Source organism: Canis lupus, chromosome 14 (genome assembly GCF_048164855.1).
Source record: "Canis lupus baileyi chromosome 14, mCanLup2.hap1, whole genome shotgun sequence".
Taxonomy (NCBI): domain Eukaryota; kingdom Metazoa; phylum Chordata; class Mammalia; order Carnivora; family Canidae; genus Canis; species Canis lupus.
The window spans coordinates 20,844,460-20,866,139 of NC_132851.1; the positions used below are offsets into that span (position 1 = coordinate 20,844,460).

Sequence of the window (21,680 nt, forward strand, 5' to 3'; positions counted from 1 at the left end):
ACCAGCCCTGTGAGATCGCATTATTCCCACTTCACAGCTGGGGAAGTGGAGGCTCCGAGACCTGAAGCAAAGTGCCTGAGGTTGTGCCATCAGTGAGTGGCAGGTTGCCCTTCAAATTCTTGCTTCTCTGACTCAGAGGCCGGGTGCGTTTTCCTGGCGTGTGTGCCTCGCCTGCCTCTATCTTGTGGCGGAAAGCCCACATGCTCCAGGGAACCAAAGCCACCATCCTCACGACCTTGTGTGTGTGTATGTGTTTCTGGCCCACGCAGTCAGCCCCAGCAAGGAGATCAAGATTGTGTCTGCGGTGCGGAGGAGCAGCATGAGCAGCTGCGGCAGCAGTGGCTACTTCAGCAGCAGCCCCACGCTCAGCAGCAGCCCCCCTGTGCTCTGCAACCCCAAGTCTGGTGAGTGACCAAAAGGCAGCCCCCATTTCTTTTTTTTTTTTTTAATTTTTATTTATTTATGATAGTCACACACGGAGAGAGAGAGGGAGAGGCAGAGACACAGGCAGAGGGAGAAGCAGGCTCCATGCACCGGGAGCCCGACGTGGGATTCGATCCCGGGTCTCCAGGATCGCGCCCTGGGCCAAAGGCAGGCGCCAAACCGCTGCGCCACCCAGGGATCCCGGCAGCCCCCATTTCTGACCATGACTGGGCAGAGGTGCAGGCTGGGTGGGTTCCTTGGGCAGCAGATTCTCTGATGGGGGTGGGGGAGGTAGGGGCAACTAATACGTGGCAGTGTTGTTATGGCTACTCTGGGGGCCAACACCTGTTGAACGCAAGGGAAGCACGTAGGTTTGGGCAGAGGGAGAATCAGGCTGCCCCACTACCCCTGAAGGGAGCTCTGGAGTCGGGGTGGCCCTTCAGAGTTGTCCCAACTGGTGGCTGAGGTGGCCAGGCCTTTCAGCCCTCCTGTTGACCAGTTGTTAGGTGTTGGCTGCCCCTGGGAGGAGGGCATGACCTTAGGTAAGGCAGCTCTCTTCAGAGGTGGTTCCAAAGACAGTTGAAGGTATCAGGAGTTAGCAACTGGGAGAAGCCCCTCAGTTCTGAAGAGGGATTGAGCAGGTGCAAAGACCTTTTGGGTTCCCATATCTCCCAAAGAAGAGGCACAGATCTGTGCAAACCCAACTCTCTCTGAAATTGAATCTTGGTGCCTTGCAGTTTCAAATCCTCCTAATCAACCTCTGTGGCCTTTACATTCAAAAACAAAAAACAAAAACAAACAAACAAACAAAAAAACAAAAAGGCTAGGCACAAAGACTGTTGATGAGCTTGTGCTTAGAAACAGTTCTTCCTTGACCCAATCAATTCTTCAGCCTGTGGGAACTCATCACTCACGGATCCTACTAGCTCCTCACTGCTCCTTACCTACCTCTCCCAAGATTCGATTGCATGGTCCATCATGAAAATAATGATTGCTTTGAAAACACCCTCACTCCCTTCATTTAGTGCTCTGTCCACCCTTAGTCTAGTCTATCACCTTCAGGGAAGGGGCTTTGTTCCTTTGGCTCAGGCTGTGCCCTCCTCACTGCACTTGGGGATACAAAGATGAAAGGTTGTGATTCCTTCCCTTGGTGAAAATATCATCTCTCTGTGGGGAGAACATGCTAGTGAGACTAAGGGCAAATAGATGTTCAAAGGGCTTTAAGAGAAAATTATTATCTAAGACCGTTATCTAGGAAAGTGGGTATTTCACTTATTTTAACATTTTTCTGCTACCTTCTGGAGGTTTAGCTGGAAGAATAAAATCATAACCTGCAACATATGAATGAAGAAACTTGCTTCCACACTGACTCTAGCTGGAAAATCATTGAGCACCCATATGCAACTGGGTTTTTCAATTCATGGAACACTGCTGTTTTAAGGTAGAATGAGAAAGGAGAACTGTATTCTTAGAAATAGGCTCTTTGAAGCCCCGATGGAAATCTGACAGGTGTCCCTAAAGTTAGAAGCAGAAGGGTGCAGTGTTAGGAAAGGGCCAGCTATGCTAAAGCCACTTTCCTTCTTTTGATTGCATACAATGGTAGAAAAAGAACAAAGTGTTAATTACGTAAATGAGCTACGCATCCACCTTTACTGAGGTGGGTTTTGCATCCTTTCCTCTTTCTCCTTGCCTATAGGCTCAAAGGGGAAAGTTTGCTGATAAAGCAGGCATCAAGGAAAGGTCAGGTTGCCTTTTTTGGGTCTCAACTGTGGTTGCCTCAATTGTCTTAATCGTGGTTTGTAAATCCTAGGTCTTACCCATATTCTGACAAGCTTCTCCCTCACTCTTGTGGGAGGGTTCCCAGAGGGCGGTGAGCTCATGTGTGATTTTTTTTTTCTCAAGCAGATAAGTAGGCCTTCTCAGTAAGGCACTTAAAATTAATCATTATATTTACATCGGATATATTTTTAGTACTGTGAATAAATGTCCTAAGCCAGACCAAAAAAAAAAAAAAAAAAGCTACAGATATTAGCATGATTAGTGTCCTTGTGATGATTAAATAACTTCTGAAGGACACAAGAAGAGAAAGCTAAAGGATAATTCTGTGGGCTTCATGATTTCTATATTTTTAAACAGAAGAAAGAGACAGTGTATTAAAATAAATATTTTAATATTAATTAAATTAATATTTTAATTTATAATTATTTTATCAGTATGGCGGTCAAATATTACAGTACAGTGTGATTCAAAACCATGATGAGATATTATCTCACACCTCTGAATGGCTGTTGTCAAAAAGACAAAAAATAATGTGTTGACAAGGCTGTGGAGAAAAAGGAGGCCTTGTGCACTGTTGGTGGGAGTATAAATTGGTGCAGCCACTGTGGAAATTAGTTGGCGTTCCTCAAAAACCTAAAAACAGAACCATCATATAATCCAGCAATTCCACTTCTGGGTATTTATCCAAAGGTAGGAGAACACAAACTTGAAATGCTATTCACACCACCACGTTTGTCATGGCATTATTCACAATTGCCAAGACGTAGAAACAACCTAAGGATCCATGGATAGATGAATAGATAAAGAAGATGAGTTATATATACATAATGGAATATTTTTATTATTATCTGACCATAAAAAAGGAGATCTTTCCACCTGCAACAACATGGATGGATTTTGAGAGCGTTATGCTGTGTGAAATAAGTCAAACAAAAAGACAAGTATGTGGTCTCACTTATATGTGGAATGAAAAGAGAAAAAAACGAAACTCGCATTTACAGAGAACAGATTGGTTGTGGCCAGAAGAATGAGTAAAGGTGGTCAAACAGTACAAACTTCCCATTATAAAATAAATAAGTCCCGGGATGTACTGTACAGCATGGTCACTATAGTTAATAATACTGTATTGCGTATTTCAAGTTGCAAAGAAAAACTTAAGAGTTCTTATCATAAGAAAAACAAGTTGTAACTATGTGAGTTAATAGGATGTGAACTGGATTTATTGTGGTGATCATTTCACAAAATACATACATATATTGAATCATTATGCTGTAAACTCAAACTAATATAATTTTATATGGCAGGTATCTCTCAAAAAAAGAAAGAGAATGTGCATTAAAAGAAGTGGTCAGTATTATTGTCAAATATTATGGTGCAATGTGATTTCTATATCCAAATTCATACACCCAGAAATGGTTATGGGGAGTAGGGAGGGGATTGTCTGATAGAGAATTAAAAGGGCTTCAGTCCTCAACCATGGACCTCTTCTCTTAGCTCCTATTCATCTGAGAGGTTCTTTTCTTGATACTCAATCTACTCCCTCTTTTGGGGGCAACACAAATGCATGTTCTCTTTTATGAGCTTCCTGAAAGCAAAAGTCATCATCCTAGCTACCTGTCATCTCAACGAGAAGCACTTCATTGCCTTTAAAGGAAAGTGTTAGGGACAAGCTACCTGGTGGATCATCTAGGTCTTACCCTAGGCTGCCTTTTCTTTTTCTGCTGCACTCTTGTTCCAGTACTGACCTCTGACATCTGAATACTCCCAGCAAAGGGAATTGGAGGTTCACTTTGCCAGGTTAGGGGCCTGGCCTTGGCCACTCAAGTTTCTTTGTGACAACCAACTTCATGATCTCCATACAACTGGGTTGGGAGGCTCCCTATCTTCCCCCATTCGCTGGCTTCTGTGGATGGCCGTAGCAGTCCTCCTCTAGTTCTTAGCACAGGATGGCTGGAGAAGTTCATTACAGTGGTCCCCCTTTTCCCTTTCTGGGGTGTCAGTGACCCAGGTCAAATGCAACCTGGAAGCAGATGATCCTCATTCCAACATAGCATCAGAAGCTCAGTAGTGGCCTAACACTCTATCATAATGCCTGTGTCTCCTCACTGTGTCTCCTCATATAGGCATTTTATCATCTCACTTCATCACAGGAAGGGTGAGTACAGGACAATAAGATCTTTTGAGAGAGAGAGACCACTTCATATAACTTTTATTACAAAATATTCTTAAAACTATTCTATTTATTGATGTTTTATTCTAGTTATTGGTATTAATCTCTTACTGTGACTCATTTACGTATTAAACTTTATCATATATTGCATGCATACAAAAAAAAAACGTAGTATCTATAGGTTTCTGTGGCTTCAGGCACCCACTTCAGGGGGTCTTGGAAATGTATTCCCTACAGATAAGGAGGGACTATAGTATTGGCAGGTTTTTAGGCAGCCAGCAAGTCAGGAATAGGCTGCTGTCTTTGCCATCTTGGTGGGCAGCATCAGCAAGCTGATAAGAACAAATGTCTTGAACAACTCACCACTACCTTCTGGAGATTTTGAGTCTGTTCTACTCACAGAGAGGGAGTAGCATGGGAGGGAAACCATGTAGCACAGTGGCTGATAGGCACTGGCATCAAATGCCTGAGTTTGAATCCAGACTTTGCTACCCATTAGGGCTGAGATGTTGTACAAAGCTCTTTGACTTTTTGAAGCTTCTGGTTTCTCACTAATAAAATAGGGACAGTGAGAAACCTAGCTAAATAGCTTTTGTGATGGCTAAATGAGATAATATATTTAGAGCACCTAGCATAGTGCCTAGCACATGCTGAATATGCATAACATATTCTATTATTCCTCAGGGCCACAGGCAGTGAGTGTGTCCATATAGTCCGGGATACTGATAAGGAAACAAGTAAAGCTTCCACGAGTGAGATGTGGGTGGTGTGTCGTGTGAGGTTAGCTCTTGAAACATGGCAATCAGACCACTAGAGTCAGGTCTCTCTCTACCTTGTCCTGTTGAATACATATCAGGATCCAAAAAAAAGAAATATGAGCACTTGAAACCTTTTTCTTTACAGAAAAATGTCAACCCACTCCCTGGCCCCACCCCTGGCACTCTGGCTTCCCTTCACCCTGTGCCATTTCTTCTTCCCATAGCTCTGTAAATTAGGCTTAGGGTTGTTCATGTTTGTTAATATTTTCTGCCTGTATTCGGCTAGAATATACATCGTGAGGCAGGGATCTTGGCCATGCTTCTTCACTGACAGTCACATATGAGGCATTTAGTAAATATCCGCTATACGAATGAACAAACAGGCAGAAGGATTTGCACCTTGACCTTGTGTCTGTCTTACAGTGTTGAAGAGACCTGTAACTTCTGAGGAACTCCTGACTCCCGGAGCTCCGTATGCAAGGAAGACGTTCACGGTAGGCTCATCATTTGGGTTTTTCTCATGCTCCTTTTCTGTGTCATGTCAACATGTCAGTGTATTAGTGTGTAGCTTAGGGATAGAATTGAAAACTTTCTAATTTTCCTTTTGTTTTTGGAATTATTATAATAGTAGATTTTCTTGACCTTTGGGCACGAAAATGTATTAGGGCTTGACGTGATTTATGATGAATACAGCATTTTAAACTCCTTTTGATGTGCCCTTAAGAAAAGATTTCCATTATACTTAGTATAATTGTAGACTTTAAGGCAAATGGCAGTGCAAATAATGCCAATAATTCCTTCTGTGTTATAGTTAATCCCCAAAATCATTTAAGACATTAGAGGAGTCTTTAGGGGAAAAAAGAAAACCGTGGGATAATCTGCTCTACCATAAGGAATGGTGCTTTTGACAATAATGAGCTTGTCTTGAGTTATTCAAGCACTGGATTTTGGAGCACTCTCCTTCCCCTGCCTGTTTCTCTCAGTCTCTACACAAAACCACATCAACATGCTCTTGAAAGCACTTCTCTTCCTTCAATCTTCTAGCTTGTGTTTTATTACCTCAGGGACAAAAATAAATCTTGCCCCACTCATTCAGGCTGCAAATATTTGCCAAGGACTGCTTCACATTCTGGGCACTGAAGAGTTAGAATAGGATGGGCCCAGCCATAGCCAGTCAATATGAAAAAAGCATCAGAAATATGTCTGTTTCAGGGGAAAAGGTAAACTATACTTTTGGAAGTGAAATTGAGTATAATACCAGCAAAGCCTAAAGCCAATGAAGGTCCTAAACATCTTTTTTGAGAATGGTCACAAAAATTGCATTTGCTTCCCCACCTTGCCTCCATCTTGAGCATTCGAGAAACAGTTGATTATATTTCTAAGTATTTCTTTTTGGTTTTAAAAGTAAATGCCAGCATTGCTAATAATTGTAAATGTGTGTCTTCTGTATTTCAGTTGGGGTTTGTATATTTTTTATTACTATCTTTTAATTTAAATTCAATTTGCCAACTTACAGTGTAACACCCAGTGCTCTGCCCAGGGAATGTAATTGTCAATTCTAATGATTCCATAGGAAAAGGCACCCTCTAGTTCCAAACCACTTTTCAACAGCACCTACTTGTAAACTGTGAACTTCGTGTACTTATTCACTTATTTTTCTTGGTAGAGAAAATTGTGTTTCAACAAAGCCAAAACTCTTCATATTTCTCACTGTTAGTAATTGAAATGGTTACTTTGAACTTTAAGGATGTAGCAAGATCACTGAGAAAGTATCATCTGGATCCAGGGAAAAAGAATAAACTTGGAACCAAAATTGAGTCTGGAGAGAAATTTCAACAATGTTTTCATGATCTTCTAAACTTTCCACTTGAGTCTGATATTAAATTGCATAGCGGCCTAAGAAAGAGATGATCTTTCTGCCAAACTGCTATTTCTTGACCACCTTTGCTGCAAAGATGTGCTTGTGTTTGTGATAGAAGCAAAAGTGTTCTGTTTTCCCTCCCTTCCTCCCAGGTCCAGGTGGAACAGGGAAGAGAAATATCAGGGCATGCACTTAATCCTGGACGGGTTTTCTTTCTCTTGGAAGGACAGGCAAATTGCCAGAGACCGTCTGCCGATTGCTAATTGTGGTTTTCCTCTCCAGATTGTTGGTGACGCTGTTGGTTGGGGCTTTGTGGTGCGGGGAAGTAAGCCGTGCCACATCCAGGCCGTGGACCCCAGTGGCCCAGCAGCGGCGGCAGGAATGAAGGTATCTCCAATTGAATCATGTCTAAATACCTCTAGTCTCATTTCATTGTTTTCTGCCACCTGGACTTTCTCTCCTTGAGTGTTTTGGTCCCATTTTGGTCAAGTTTCCTTTTCCCTTTCTGAAGAGGGTTGAAATGAAGCCAAGAGCGTGTGACGCAGTGACCAAGAAGAAAAGGTTTCCTGTCACTCTGACGGGGCCTCATTGGTCTCCAGCCCTCCCTTAGTTTTTCTCATCTCTCCCCTTAACTAGTACTGAGTTTGAACATAAAATATTTGCTTTTTGCTCAAGTCTTATATGACAACTCTTCTGCTTCAGTTCTATACAAAGTATATTCCAGGGGGATTTATGCAGCTAGTGGAGCATGCTTAGACCATGTGAGATAGCAAGTAGTGAGCAAAAGAAAACAGAAGTCATGGAATTTGGAAGAGGAGATCTGGATTCCTGTTTTGGTTCTGCTAATTTCTAGCTGTATGGCTTTGAACGAGTCCTATAACTATCTCAGAGCCCATTTTGTCCTCTTTCAAACAATAATCGTATTTCCTTCTGCTGTTTTATGGACTAAATATGTGAAAACACTTTATACCGTGCAATGACACAAACATCAAAAAAGTTGAATGGTATTAAAGTAATGTATAGAGAGTCAAGAAAACGTAGAAAATATAGACCAGCAGAAAAAAATTATAATTGCCTATAATCTTTCATAGCTCAGAGATAACCATAATTAACATTAACTTTAAACAGCTTTATTGGGGTATAATTGACATACAGTAAAGCATAGTCCTGTTCATGTTTTGATTTATATTCTTCTAGACTTCTTATAGTATGTATGCACATATACATACAGACAGACATATGTGTATATGTCTATGTATATATTGGTTTTTTAAAGCTTTTTAAATCGAAGTATAATTAACAATGTTATATGAGTTCCAGTGTACAGCATACTGATTTGACAATTCTATAGATTACTCAGGGCTCACCTGGGGAAGTGTAGTCACCATCTGTCACATTGTTTTTATTTATACAGAAATATCATAGAAGAGGATGGTGAGAGCATTCGTTTTCTGCTTCAAAACACCCTTACTTGGGGCCCCTGGGTGTCTCAGTCATATAAATATCTGACTCTTGATTTTCGCTCAGGTTGTGATTTTGTGGATGTGAGATTGAGCCCCACATCAGGCTCTGTGTTCAGTGTGGAGTCTGCTTCCAATTCTCTCTACTTCTCCTTCTCAAACTCTCTCTCTCTAATAAAATCTTTTTTAAAAAAGAAGAAAAACACCTTTACCTAGCCCAGTTTTGTTCTGTCATCTGTAAAACATTCCCCAGAGGACACTCATGCCTTGATTATCTCAGTTGTGGGAGGATGCAGAAGTCTTGAAAGCTACAGATCATTCCTCTGTTCATGTCTTCAACACTCTCCCCCTCTCCCTTCAGTCCTTTCCCTGGCCCAGCAAACCAGGAAGGCACTGGGCATGACTTGGATCTTCACAGCACTGATTTCCAGCACTTACCACCTGGCACTGATGTACCCACTGGAAAAGAAAGGTGGGCGGCAGAGACCAGCTCAGGGCACACAGAGCACAGATTCCAGCCAGTCTGGGTAATCGGTGCTATAGGAGTAGGGATTGACTCTGCAGCCTGATTTGAACACCTCATCATGCAACAGGCTCACCAGGTCAGGAGCTCTGGCCAACAGGCAGAAGCCTTGTTGGCCAGGTCCATCTGGGTGGCAGGCTCTTGCTATCCCCTCAGTCTGCAGCAGGCACTGCACCAAAGAAGCTCAGAGTAGGAAAGTTGGCCAGGAGCATACAGGGCAAGCATTTGTATCTGTGCCGAGGCTGAATTTGTCATTTTCTAATGGAACTCTTGGCTGGGGGGGAAGAGTTTTATATTTTATTTCCACAGTAAAGCACCTAGTATGAATTATTTTTGGCAGAGGTCTTCACTGCCTAGCATACACTCACTCACATGGGGCTTTGACTTAAAGCATGTTTGCTTTGGGGAAAGCGATGGATTTACACTGTAGCTAAAGACCTTGTTTTGCTTGGCCATGTAATTGATTGTAGTCTCTCTTTATTGATGAACATGAATAAATTGTTCTAGGCATTGTCAATCAATCAGTTAATTAACTCCCTAATGTATGTACCCTGATGGGTGGGTGACCTGATATATTCTTTTCAATTTCATAAGCTACTACTTCATATGGTTCATATTCTCATTTTCTCAAGGGATATACAATGGTTTTCATATGTTTTGGAGCAGTACAGAATTTTTTTAAAATATTTTATTTATTTAATTGAGATACAGAGTGAGCGAGAGCACACAAGCCAGGGAAGAGGCACAAGAGGGAGAAGCAGACTCCTTGCTGAGCAGGAAGCCTGTCTTGGGACTTGATCCCAGGACCCTGGGACAAGCTGTAGACAGACACTTAACTCACTAAGCCACCTAGGTGCCTCAGCAGTACAGAATTTATTAGAGCAATATTTCCAAAGTTGTATTATTATACAGCCCTCTAGTCCAGCACAATATCCTGACCTAAGGTTCTGTGATCAAAACTGTTTTATCTATCTATCTATCTATCTATCTATCTATCTATCTATCATCTATCTATCTATTTAATTTAAGAGAGAGAGTGTGCACCCATACCCAAGAGCAGTGGGAAGCAGGGAGAGAGAGAAAGAGAGAGAATCTTAAACAGGTTCCACACCCAGCTCAGAGACTCAATCTCACAACCTGAGCTGAAATGAAAAGTTGGACACTCAACTGACTGAGCCACCCAAACACTCCCGTGATCAAAACTGTTTTAAACTGTTGCATGCTTTACCCCCTTTTGGAAGTTCAGGGAATGCATTAGCATATTAAAAAAATTGCCTAACACCACATCTTATCATTTAATAGAAACACTCAAATGGAGTCTTATATTTGTTAAGAGATAGCATTAAATCTATTCAAAGAGGGATGCCTGGGTGGCTCAATCAGTTAAGCGTCCTACTTTTGCTTTCGGCTTAGGTCATGAGATCGAGCCCCACGTCAGGCTCTGCGCTGAGCATGGAGTCTGCTTAAGATTCTCTCTCTCACTCTCCCTCTGTCCCTCTACCCCTGCTCCTGCTGTCTCTCTTAAAATATAAAAATGTTCAAAGAAGCTGCTTTTGGTCAAACTCTATTGGGATGAATACAGAAAGAGAGTTTTGAATTGTATTGCTGGTTGAACAAAAAAGAGAATACCATGCCTTTCCATATAATTTAACTGTGTATATTCATTTAAATTACATAGTACATAATTTTCTCATAGAAAACACTGGATTATTTCCTATTTTACCATATTTATTTGCCCTGGAATTACTCCACTTACATAAAAATCCATTTGTATAATCCAGCCTTGAGGCTTGTTTCCACTGACCTGTCACATTGCTGTTGTCCTTTGCCCTTGTCCAGGAAAACTCAGGGCAGTGTGTCTGCTTGTTTGATGCTCTGGGAGGTGGGAGCAGGGAAGCCACCCCATGGGAGTTTACCTGCTGACCTGGACAATGATTGACCTGTTTGGTTGGAGAAGAGGGGTAGAAATGATCCAAAATTCTGGCTAGAAGCCACCTTTTAGCACCTCTGACTGGCAAGAGCTTCCCCAGAATGGTGTAGAGTGCCTCATTTTGTCTTCAGATTAACTGTCTCTGTGGAACACCAGGCTGACCCCTCGAGTCATGGTCCTGGTTTTCTCTAGTTTTCCGATGTGGATAGAGCCTTGTGCCTGAGCCTTTGTGACTCTGGCTGCTGAATTTCATTACTTTATTTGGCAAGGCAGAGATCATTTTGTAGCTGTGTTTCTCATGCGTACCATTTCTCTCTCTCTTATTTCACCTTTTTATGGGGATTGGAAAGTTTTAAGATGTGGGCCACCAGCATATGGATAGGACAGACCCCAGACTGAAGGAACTGAAGGCTGTCTTTCCCCCCGTTAACACTTCTAGACCTTCCGAGACCCAAAAGAGAGCTCCTTACTTGGTTTAAATGGCATCCTTTTTTTTTTTTTAATTTCATTGATTTATTCATAAGAGACACAGAGAGAAGCAGAGACATAGGCAGAGGGAGGAGCAGGCTCCCTGCTGGGAGCCCAGTGTGGGACTTGATCCTGGGACTTTGGGATCCTGACCTGTGCTGAAGGCAGACGCTCAACCACTGAGATACCCAGGCATCCCTAAATGGCATCCTGAATCCATAATGAGAGGAGACCTTTATATTTGTATTTTATTTTGAGATTTTATTTATTCATTTGAGAGAGAGAGAGCACAGGCAGGGGGAGTGGCAGGCGGAGGGAGAAGCAGACTCCCCACTGAGCAGGGAGCCCGATGTGGGACTCAGTCCAAGGACCTCGGGATTCATGACCTGAGCTGAAGGCAGATGCTTAATCTACTGAGCCACCCAGATGCCCCTCATACTTGTATTAAAGTTTACTTCTCCAGAACATCTGGAAGACCTTCAAAGAACATGTGTCCTTTGAGAGAGTGACAAGGTCTACCCCAATTCTTTTCAGGACTGTAGTAGAGAAATCTGGGACCTTTGTGCCTGGGCCACCGAGCTCTCATGCCTGCCTCTCTGCAGGCTGACTGAGGCAGGTGGGCCCGGCTCAGGCAGCGAGGCTGCAGGGTGGGATTGCTGAGATGCAGGGCAGGGAGCATATATGAATGTGCAGAGCAGGGGGGCTTCCAGCCTGACCTCAGTTGTTTTTTTTTGTTTTTGTTTTTATTTTTTTCCTTTTTTTAATAATAAATTTATTTTTTATTGGTGTTCAATTTGCCAACATACAGAATAACACCCAGTGCTCATCCCATCAAGTGCCCCCCTCAGTGCCCGCCACCCAGTCACCCCCACCCCCTACCCTCCTCCCCTTCCACCACCCCCAGTTCGTTTCCCAGAGTTAGGAGTCTTCATGTTCTGTCTCCCTTTCTGATATTTCCTACCCATTTCTTCTCCCTTCCCTTCTATTCCCTTTCAGTTGTAAATGGAACGGAGTTTTAGTCAATTATTAGACTGGTCAATTATTAGACTCTTACGTGATCTCAAGCGTGTTTGAAACATTTGCCTTTAGTCTGTTTCTCCCCTTCCCTTCCAACAACCTGCTCCCCATGCAGTAGGAAAATGTTTGTTCCCAGAGACCTAAAAGGAAACGGATGTTACAAGAGGCCCCAAACTGTAACCTTATTTTTAGTTTTATCTGAATCGAGGCTCTCATAAAAAAAAAGAGAGAGAGAGAACAATTAGTTGCATCTTTTCGAATAAGTTTGCTGTTTTGCCTCATCCCATCCTCCTCGCTCCCGTGCCTGCAAAACAACAGCTGTAGAGTCATTAAAATTCTCACTTGATCTAGCATCTTTGAATTTGGAGCAGTTTTTCTTTTGATGGTTCTTTTGCTTAAAAAGTGAAACCTGTAAACCTCTGGCTTAGAGGGCTTGTCACTGGGCATTACAACTCAAGAGTGGAGCATGAAATACGGGAATCCTCGAAAGTTTAGCCAACCATTCAGTGCATTGGTAGAAGAGGTTGTTTGTTACATTTTCTCTTTGGCAACTCTTCACTCATCCTTTAGGAATTCCATAGCAATAGACTATGGTTCATTTCAAGGCCAAGGGGGGAAGGAGGAAAGAAGAGAAGGAGCTCTAATTTACTATCTTCTGTGTGCCTGACCTTGAACCACACTAGGACCTTTCGGTACTTAAGGCCATTTAATGTCAGCATCTTAATATGGAAATCCTGGAGGAAGAAACTCTTCCAGGAGGAACAATTCTATTTCTTACCTCTTTTCTTCTACTTCGAAGAGAAATAAAGTATCTTCCACAAGGCTATAGGCTGCAGTTTAATGACTGTCATTTAAACAAGGCTTCATGTCACAACCTTGAATGACATCCTTTTTTTTTTTTTTTTTTTAAATCACATCACGTTGAAACCCATTTCTGGACCACATTGTCTATTATAACTTTATTTTATGTCATCTTCTAGTAGCTGTCCTCCACTATAGACAGGACAAAATTTTTACATTTCACAAATATATCATGCTTGTATCTGTGTCTGCCCTCAAATAAATCTAATCAAGTGACTCTGGCACTTAAAATCCTCTAATGGATTCCCATTACAATGAGAATAAGGTCCAGACGCCTTCCGGTGGACTACGGTGTCCATGATCTGGACCCTGATGAAAATAACATTATTTCCTACTCTGCTTTGCTTATTGCTCCATTGGCCTTGCATCTGTCCCTCCCAAATACCAAGTCTTCCTGCCTAAGGTTAGATGACTGGCTCTACTGTTGTCATTCAACTCTTACTTAGTTTAAAGTTCAGTTTTTCAGAAGAGGCTTTCTTAAATGCCCTGTGATATCTCCTTATCTTCCTCCGGTTACTCTTTATCACATTCCCCTGTCTTATGTTTTCAAGACAGCATTTATCAGAATCTGATAATAGTTCATATATCTTTATCTATCTGTCTCTAGTAGCTCCAAAACTGTAGGGCCTTGTCTGTCTTAACTACTATATTCCTAGTACTTAGCACAATTCCTGGCATTTAGTAAGTGCTGGAAACAAATTGCTTGAATGATCCAGTGAATCTGTGCTTCCACAGAAAGGATGAGGAATTCACCTTGAACACCTGCCTTGTCCCACACATGTCATATGCATTCTCGCTTTTATTGTTCTTACAGCTTTTGAAGGTGGGAGGAACTGTTCTTCCGACTTCACAAATGAGGAAACTGAGACCCAGTTAATCTCTTTCTCAAAGTCACCCAGTCTATAAATGTCAGAACTAGATTCAAACCTGGTCTCTCTTCCCCAAAACCCTGCTAAGGCTTCCTACTGCATTATTTCATAAAATACAAACCCTGAGGCAGAGCTCAATAGATGATATATCCCAATAAAACCTTGAACTCCTATAAACAACACATGGATGCATGACCTTTGATGTCTCTTGTGGAAAGAATTTGTATTTAATTCAAAATGAATTGTTAGGGCAGTCACATGTTCACCTGTGTTGGCTTGAAGATCAAATAAATAATTTTGTTCTTGGCACCAACCTCTCACTTGGGTCAGCACTAGATCTTAGAGGGTCACCCAAGTGAGATATGCAGAATATTCACTTCTGTTTAATCAAATACTTGTCAGAGCAAACCATTTAGCCTTCACACTGTGAAGAAATTTGAGCCATATTTACAAATAAGGAACAAAAGATATCCTTGCTCTTTTCTGGAAAGTTTCTTTCTTTTTTTTTTTTTTTTTTCTGTGGGAATAATTAAATCCTGTGAGAAACAGTATTCAAGTTTTTCTGTAACCCGTGCCAACACTCGGGAGGGATTTCAAGACTCCTGGCTTCTTCTCTTGTTTCCTGCTGTGATGAATTGATGGATGTGGACTTATGGGGCCTCTTTTCTTTGTTTGTTTCTTTGCGTGTTTATATAGAAACAGAACTATCTGAGTCAGAGTAAGGCATTAGTGGTCATTGTGTTCTCTTTTCTTACGGCTTTCAAAAATTCCTACTTATATGGAGGAAGAAAGTAAAAGCCTGCTTTTTTGGGTTTTCCTTCTCATAGCAACAAATCATATATCTCATGGACTTTCCCCTCTGAACCAACAGAGGCCAGGTTGGGCAAACCATCTGAAGTTCCTAATTAATTTAACCAAGATGGTTTTGGCATTGAAGTAGCAATCTATGGACTAATGGTCAACATAGATTTAAAAAAATGTATTCTGTTAGCTGTATTCAATGTAGTTCTTTTCCAGTTGAGTTCAGGAAAGTCATGTGTGGGAATAAAAGGTGATGCCTTATGTACTGCGCTATGCCTCTGGCTATGTTGTCCATTACTTGACAGCAAAGCAGTAAGTTTAGTGTCCCTTTGCTCATCATTAGGTGTGCATGATTTCTCCACTCTTAAATATATAATTTTAAACAGATGAGAGCTATGAAACAAAGGACTGGAGTTTCTAATTTTTGTAGGACACTGGAGAAAATGATAGGGAGCACTTCCCCCAGGAAAAATACTTGAGCTGAGATCTAAAGAATGGTTAGAAGTCAACTGAGCTTGAGTGTATCTGTGTGCTTTGTGTATGTGTGTGTGTGTGTGTGTGTGTGTATTGTGTGCATATGTGTGTAGAGGTACATGGTTGCAGTTTGTTCATGTGTGTTGTTGTAGACACACACACACACACACACACACACACACACACACAACGGTTTATTCCATGTAGAAGAAACCCAGAAAAGTACCATGGTTCCTTGAAAGACAAGCCTGGAAGCCATGACTACTAGACTGCAGTGTGAAGAGAATTTTGGAAGGAGGGGTAGCAATGAGTTAGGGCAGAATGTTTCTCAAGTCACTTGTTATTATCTTTCCCTTAAGGAATCTTTTAAAGATATTTTCCCCCTAATCACCCATATCATAGAATTTGGATGATACAGCTATACCATATTCCCATTTACGTACTCTGTGTGTGTGTGTGTGTGTGTGTGTGTGTGCACGCGTGCGCTTTATACATAAAAAGAGGAAGATTTTTTTCACACTCCTTTTGGAGCAGTTTTTCCCTCTTTGGGGGCTAAGTCACCCCTAGTGAGAATGTATGAGTTAGAGAAGGAAGCTCAGGGGCTTTATAAAATTGTGTTAAATGGAGTCATGATGGTCATACAACCAAATATGTAGCTTTTAAGTGTATGGTTTGATAAACTTTGTCAAATGTACACACCTATGTAACTACCTTCAGGACACAGAACATTTCTAGCAATCCAGAAATTTCCCTCATGCCTCCGTCTGGTCAATCCCCTCCCACCAAAGGTAACCACTGTTATATGATTTCTGTCACCAGAAATTAGTTTAGGTTTTAAAGTCAAACAGAATCCTGGCTGCATGCCTCACGTCTCTGCAATGTTTGGCAAATTATTTCATTTCTCTGGGCCTTTTTCTTATCTTGTAAGTGAGGAAAGATGTGGAGTCTTCCTCACAGGGTTGGTGAGGGGGGCATGCTAGTCTTCCCTCTTCCTTACGGTGGGATTGTGCGGGCACCTCTAAGAGGTGTCGAGCAGGATCAGGCTTCCAGGTCTGGAAATGTCTCCAGTTCCCTGAGTCCTGGACTTTCCAATCTACGTTGCCCTTTGCCTTGTGACCCACAAATCCTGTCTGCTCCTCTCATTTCCCAGATGTTTCTGCTCCTGTGCTCTTCTAGAAAGCTGCAGCCATACTGAGGATATACGTCCTTTCTCACTGGTTTTGTCCAGGGACCCTATTACAAGAACCCCTAGTTCCCTCACTTTTAGAATCTCCCAGAAGTGTATCTGACTTACCTTGGTCAGTCATTCTCCTTCCTTTCATCAGAACCATGTCATTCCTTATCTTGTGGCCCATCCCATGTTCCCTGAGGGCTCAAGTTTCCAGTGTGTGCCTGGAGCTGGGTCATATGATGAAGAGCCAGGCTTACGTGTCAGACATCAGGTGTTTGAGTCCTACCTTCACCACCTCTATAGGATGCAGGATAACTACTTCAACTCTAACCTAAACCTCAAGTTCTTCACCTTTACAATGACACAATGACACACAGTGTCAAGTCAGGAAATGGAATGTGTCCTAGCACAGTAGCTGGCCATAATAAGCACTCAATGAATGTTTGTGGGTGTCAGTTATCATATTGCTTGTTCCAGTTACTGTGTTATTCTCAGTCTTCTGGCTCATCTTTGCTTCAATATTTACAAACATGTAACACAAAGTAGCAAAACAGTAGCTGAAATGGGGTATCATGGGGAACATGGTCTATGTAATCATATGTTCTTGCCATATTGCAGCATGCTAGTGCGATTTGCTCACTTTCTTAGAAATGCCAATTTCTCATCCTAAAATGGCAATGATAATTGCTTCGCGGCATAAGTGTGGGGACAGATAAGAAAATATGTATGAAGTATCAAGCCCAGAGCTGTCATAGAGTAGACATTGAGTGAGGGTCATCTGACATATTTCATCAAATATAAGAAGCATTGATCATAAATCATAAGATGGGACCCGATTTCAGAGCTGTTAGAATGTGCATCTTAGAGTCTGCAACTACTGGTGTTACATCAAGTCCTGGCCCCACTGTTTGCTATACTCTTATCTGTGTTTTTGCTTGTTGCTAAACGTATTTCACACTGAGTTGAAATAAATGCTTTTATTCACAACTGTTGAAAAAGTAATCTTTTACAAAATCAAAGGGAAGTCAACTTTTAGAAAGGTATTGGTATAATCCTGAGCTGTCCCTAAGTTGATCCACAGTGGGCTCTAATACTGGCTTTCTTTGTGCTATATCCCTGAAGACAGAAGGAAGGGTGAGCCCTGAGAAGTGAAAACCTTGGGACCCCTTCAACCTCAGTATATTAGGTGATCACTGTATTTTTCTGGGTCACACGTGAATAATTATGTGAAGCCAAATCCTGTCAACCTTCTGAAGGACTCCTCAATAGCAGATAACCCTAAGACTGCCTCTAGGTGTAAAGTCAGCGATCCCTCCCCTACTCCCCCCTCCCCGCAAGATTCACCTGTACCTAAAAGAAATTAAAAACTATCCCAACCAAGGCTGGACATCTCTTTCCAGAGCCATGCTCCTGAATTCTTCCATGACTAATCCAAGTATCTGGAAGAGTAAAGATATATATAATACTGTCTTAACTGCCTCCACTGGAGTGTGACTTACAGAAGGTTCCACAGTTTGGAGTTATAGATCATGACTATTAGGTTCCTTTATGAGTGGCATAAAATCCTTCCAAACGGTGGTTAAGACTAGTATTTCTTTGTCACATACAAGCTGGAAGGAAGTCAATCCAAGGCTAAGATGTGTCTCTGTGGTCTCTGATTCCTATTTTGTATTTTCACATTGCCCAGTTTCCATTGCCAAGGTCACTTTAAGATCTAGGATGGCTGCTGGAACTTGAACCATGAGGTTTCTATTTCAGCTATCCATAAAGGAAGAAGGGAAGGAGAAAGACACTATTACGCCTTTAAAGATCCTTCCTGGAAGTTGCACACATTACTTCTGTTTGCATCCCATAGCCACACTTAGATACAAGGAAATCTGGGAAATGTTATTTATTCTGAGTGACTATTATGGATTGAATTGTGTCCTCCCAAAAAGATAAAGTCCAAATCCCCAGTACCTGATAATGTGATCTTATTTGGAAATAGTCTTGACAGAAGTAATCAGGTTAAGATGAAGTCATTAGGTTGGACCCTAGTTCATGATTGGTGTTCTTATTAGAAGGAGAAATTTGGAAATAGAGATTGATATGCACAAAGGAAAGACAGAGTAAAGACACACATGGAGAAGACGTCCGTGTGGCTGGATGATATATCTATAAACCAGTGAATGCCGAGGATTGCCAGCAACTACCAGAAGCTAGAAGCTGCAAGGAAGGATTTCCCCTAGAGCCATCAGAGAGAACGTGACTTCGCAGATACCTTAATTTCATACCTCTAGACTCCAGAACTATGAGACAATGAATTTCTGTTGTTTTAAACCATCCTGTTTTTAGTATTTGTTATGGTAATTAATATATGTTATTTGAAATTAATACAGTTGCCATGTGTCCAGGAAAAAATGGAGGTTCTATTAATAAAAAAGGAGGGGGCAATGGGTATTGGGGGACAACTAATGGTTTCTGTAACTGACCAGGAAAAGCTGCACAAACATCCTTCAAGAAATATTTGAGCACCTACTGTATATAGTACCCTGAGGGGATCCAGTGGTAAGCAAAGCCAATGAGGTCCCTGTCCTCATGGAGCTTTCGGTCAAGGGAGATGTTAATGATTCACACAAATATTTAATTATAAACTGTGATATATGTGTGTGTTTGGTAGGAATATTGCTGGATGCAAGACTTAGGGTCTCAGATACAAACTTTTGTAGGTTTGCACATTTCACTCATTTTCAGAATTCCGTGATGAACACTATAAAGTCATGTGATGAGCTGTCAGTTTGCCTTTAGTTTAAGAGTCTCTTAATTCCACCCACTACTTTTCTTCTGCTGCCAGATGAAATCAAGTGTTGTTGGTATTACAGTTACAGCTTATGGTTCTCAAGGGAGAGTGTGTGAGAGAACGTAAAATGAGGGAGAACAAAATGGGAAAACATCCGTTTGGCGGAGGGTTATATCATTGAAGCAGGAAGGATGGATGTTGAGTTGATTGAATGCTTTGTTTTGCACATTACTCTTCCTCCTCCAGTCTCTTCCATCTCAGTAAATGCCATTACCATTCACCCAATTGCTTGGGCCAGAAACCTAGAAGGCATGATTGTTTTTCTCTTCTTCCTCCCATTCAAGACACTTCCAAAGTATATCTCAAATATACCTGTCTTCATTTCCCTAAATCCAAACCCCCCTGTTATCTCTCACCGGACTTCTGTGGTGCTCATTGGTCTCCTTCCTTGCAGTCTTATCATCTGTCGCCTATTTAGCAACCAAAGGAAATCTGGTTCCGCCTCTCTCTTGCTTGAGATCCCTCATTGCGTCTGAGTTGCTTTTAGCATAAAATCTAAAAGCCTTACCGTGGCCTTGGCAATCCCACATGATCTGACCCCACCTGTCTTTCAAATCTTACCTCCCAGCCTCTCTCCTCTTGCTCTCCTCCATTCTCACCTTTTAGTTCCTCAAACCAGTGATTGCTTTCTCTCCATGGGCTTTGGGGCTTACTGTTCCTTCTTCTAAAATTCTTTTCTCATGGCTTGTCACAGGATCCCTCCTTATCTTTTATGCATCACCTTATCTGTGAGATGGGAAGTCTTTGTAGCATCTTCACATCCACACCTCATTGGTTGGAATTATGTCATGTGGTCATTCCCAAGGGCACCGAGGATTTGAATATTACATTCACCAACTTTTATAGGGCAAGAAAAAGAGAGGTTAGGATGAGGTAGGTCGGATGAAGCCTGCAGTATCTGCCCGAGCCCCTTATTTCTCTCTTTTCTCCCTCCTTATTTCTTTTCTTCACAGATGTATATTTGTCTTCTCTTAACCCTCATACATGTTCTATGAGTGCAGGGATGGCATCTAACTCCTTTTCTACTATGTGCCTAATAAATGTTTGTTGAGTCAATAAATTAATTTCTGTGGCCAAGAACAGTGGAAACTTTGATCTAGGCCCTGTCTCTGATTTACTAGAATAAAAAGGCTTGTTAGAGTGGCAGGTAGCCAGTGGGATTTCATTCTAGCACTTACCACACCACATGATACCTAATGGGTGCTCAAAATTTTTTTAGAAATCTCAGTCAATAGGATTCCATTTATTCAAGCCTTACTATTTCTAAGATATTAAATAAATCCTTGGAAATTGATTCCCAAAGCCTCATCATTATATTCTAAGGTAGACAGACAAATATGAAATGTACTACAGACCAGCAACAACAAGATAATTCACATGAAAATCCCTAGCATCTTGCCTGGTACAAAGTTGGTATCATTTTTATTTTTTAAAAGAATTTGAGCATGTCAGTGGATGTCTAGACAATATATAATTTCAGTCAGATACAGAGGCAGACAGCATTGAAAATATTTGCATAAGAAGATAGATTTCCCATTTAACATTTTTGGGCACATGTCCCACCCTTGCAGAACAAGTGAAAACAGTTCTAAGATAAAGTAGAGCAATATTTGTTGAGTGACATTACAAGCTAGGCACCATGCTAGGTGTATTATCTCTGTCCTGTCATTTGTAATCACTTCTGTCCTGGGACAGAGGTATTATCTCCATTTTTATAACTAGGGAAAAAAAAATGAGGCTTGGGGGAGTTAAGAATTTTGCGTAACTAAGGTTAAGACTTGCATGTAAATTCAGAGATGCCTGGATCTAGATCATATGCTTTGGAGTCATTATTGTATACATGTGGAACTGGTTATATCAAGAGAAGATAGAAGCCAGAAACACCCTTAATAACATAGGGGTTGAGGTGATCCTATGGGCAGAAGCATCATATTGTATTTGGGACCATTCTGCATAGGTTCTTATTGTATAGCTGTGTCCTCCAGGACCATGATCCTGATAGATGGCATTCTTGCAAAGTAAGAAATTTAAATCACTAAAATGTTTAAAAGTGCAAGGGCTGAGCTTTGGGAACTAGAAAAGAAATACATCCTGCTTTCTTAACTTTCTGTATCCCAAAGATTTGATCAGCCCAAATCTGTTGACCTTTAAGATGTTGATGTTAGTATGATAGTCAGCATTTGAGCAGGGCTCCTGAATGAGTATTTTCTGTTGGCAGGAAGCCCAAAAGCATGAACCCGGGTGTCTCGTGATAGCAAGTGTAGATCCTGATGATG

At 41.5% G+C, this 21,680-nt stretch overlaps 1 protein-coding gene across 1 annotated transcript in view; it reads left to right on the forward strand.

Moving 5' to 3' along the window:
- Window positions 1-21,680, forward strand: part of DEPTOR (DEP domain containing MTOR interacting protein) — a 132,842-nt gene that overhangs the window by 91,390 nt on the left and 19,772 nt on the right. Inside the window, exons 6-8 of the mRNA XM_072774338.1 lie at window positions 270-404; window positions 5,554-5,624; window positions 7,274-7,378. Coding sequence (XP_072630439.1) covers window positions 270-404; window positions 5,554-5,624; window positions 7,274-7,378 — 311 coding nt within the window. The remainder of the gene's footprint in view (window positions 1-269; window positions 405-5,553; window positions 5,625-7,273; window positions 7,379-21,680) is intronic.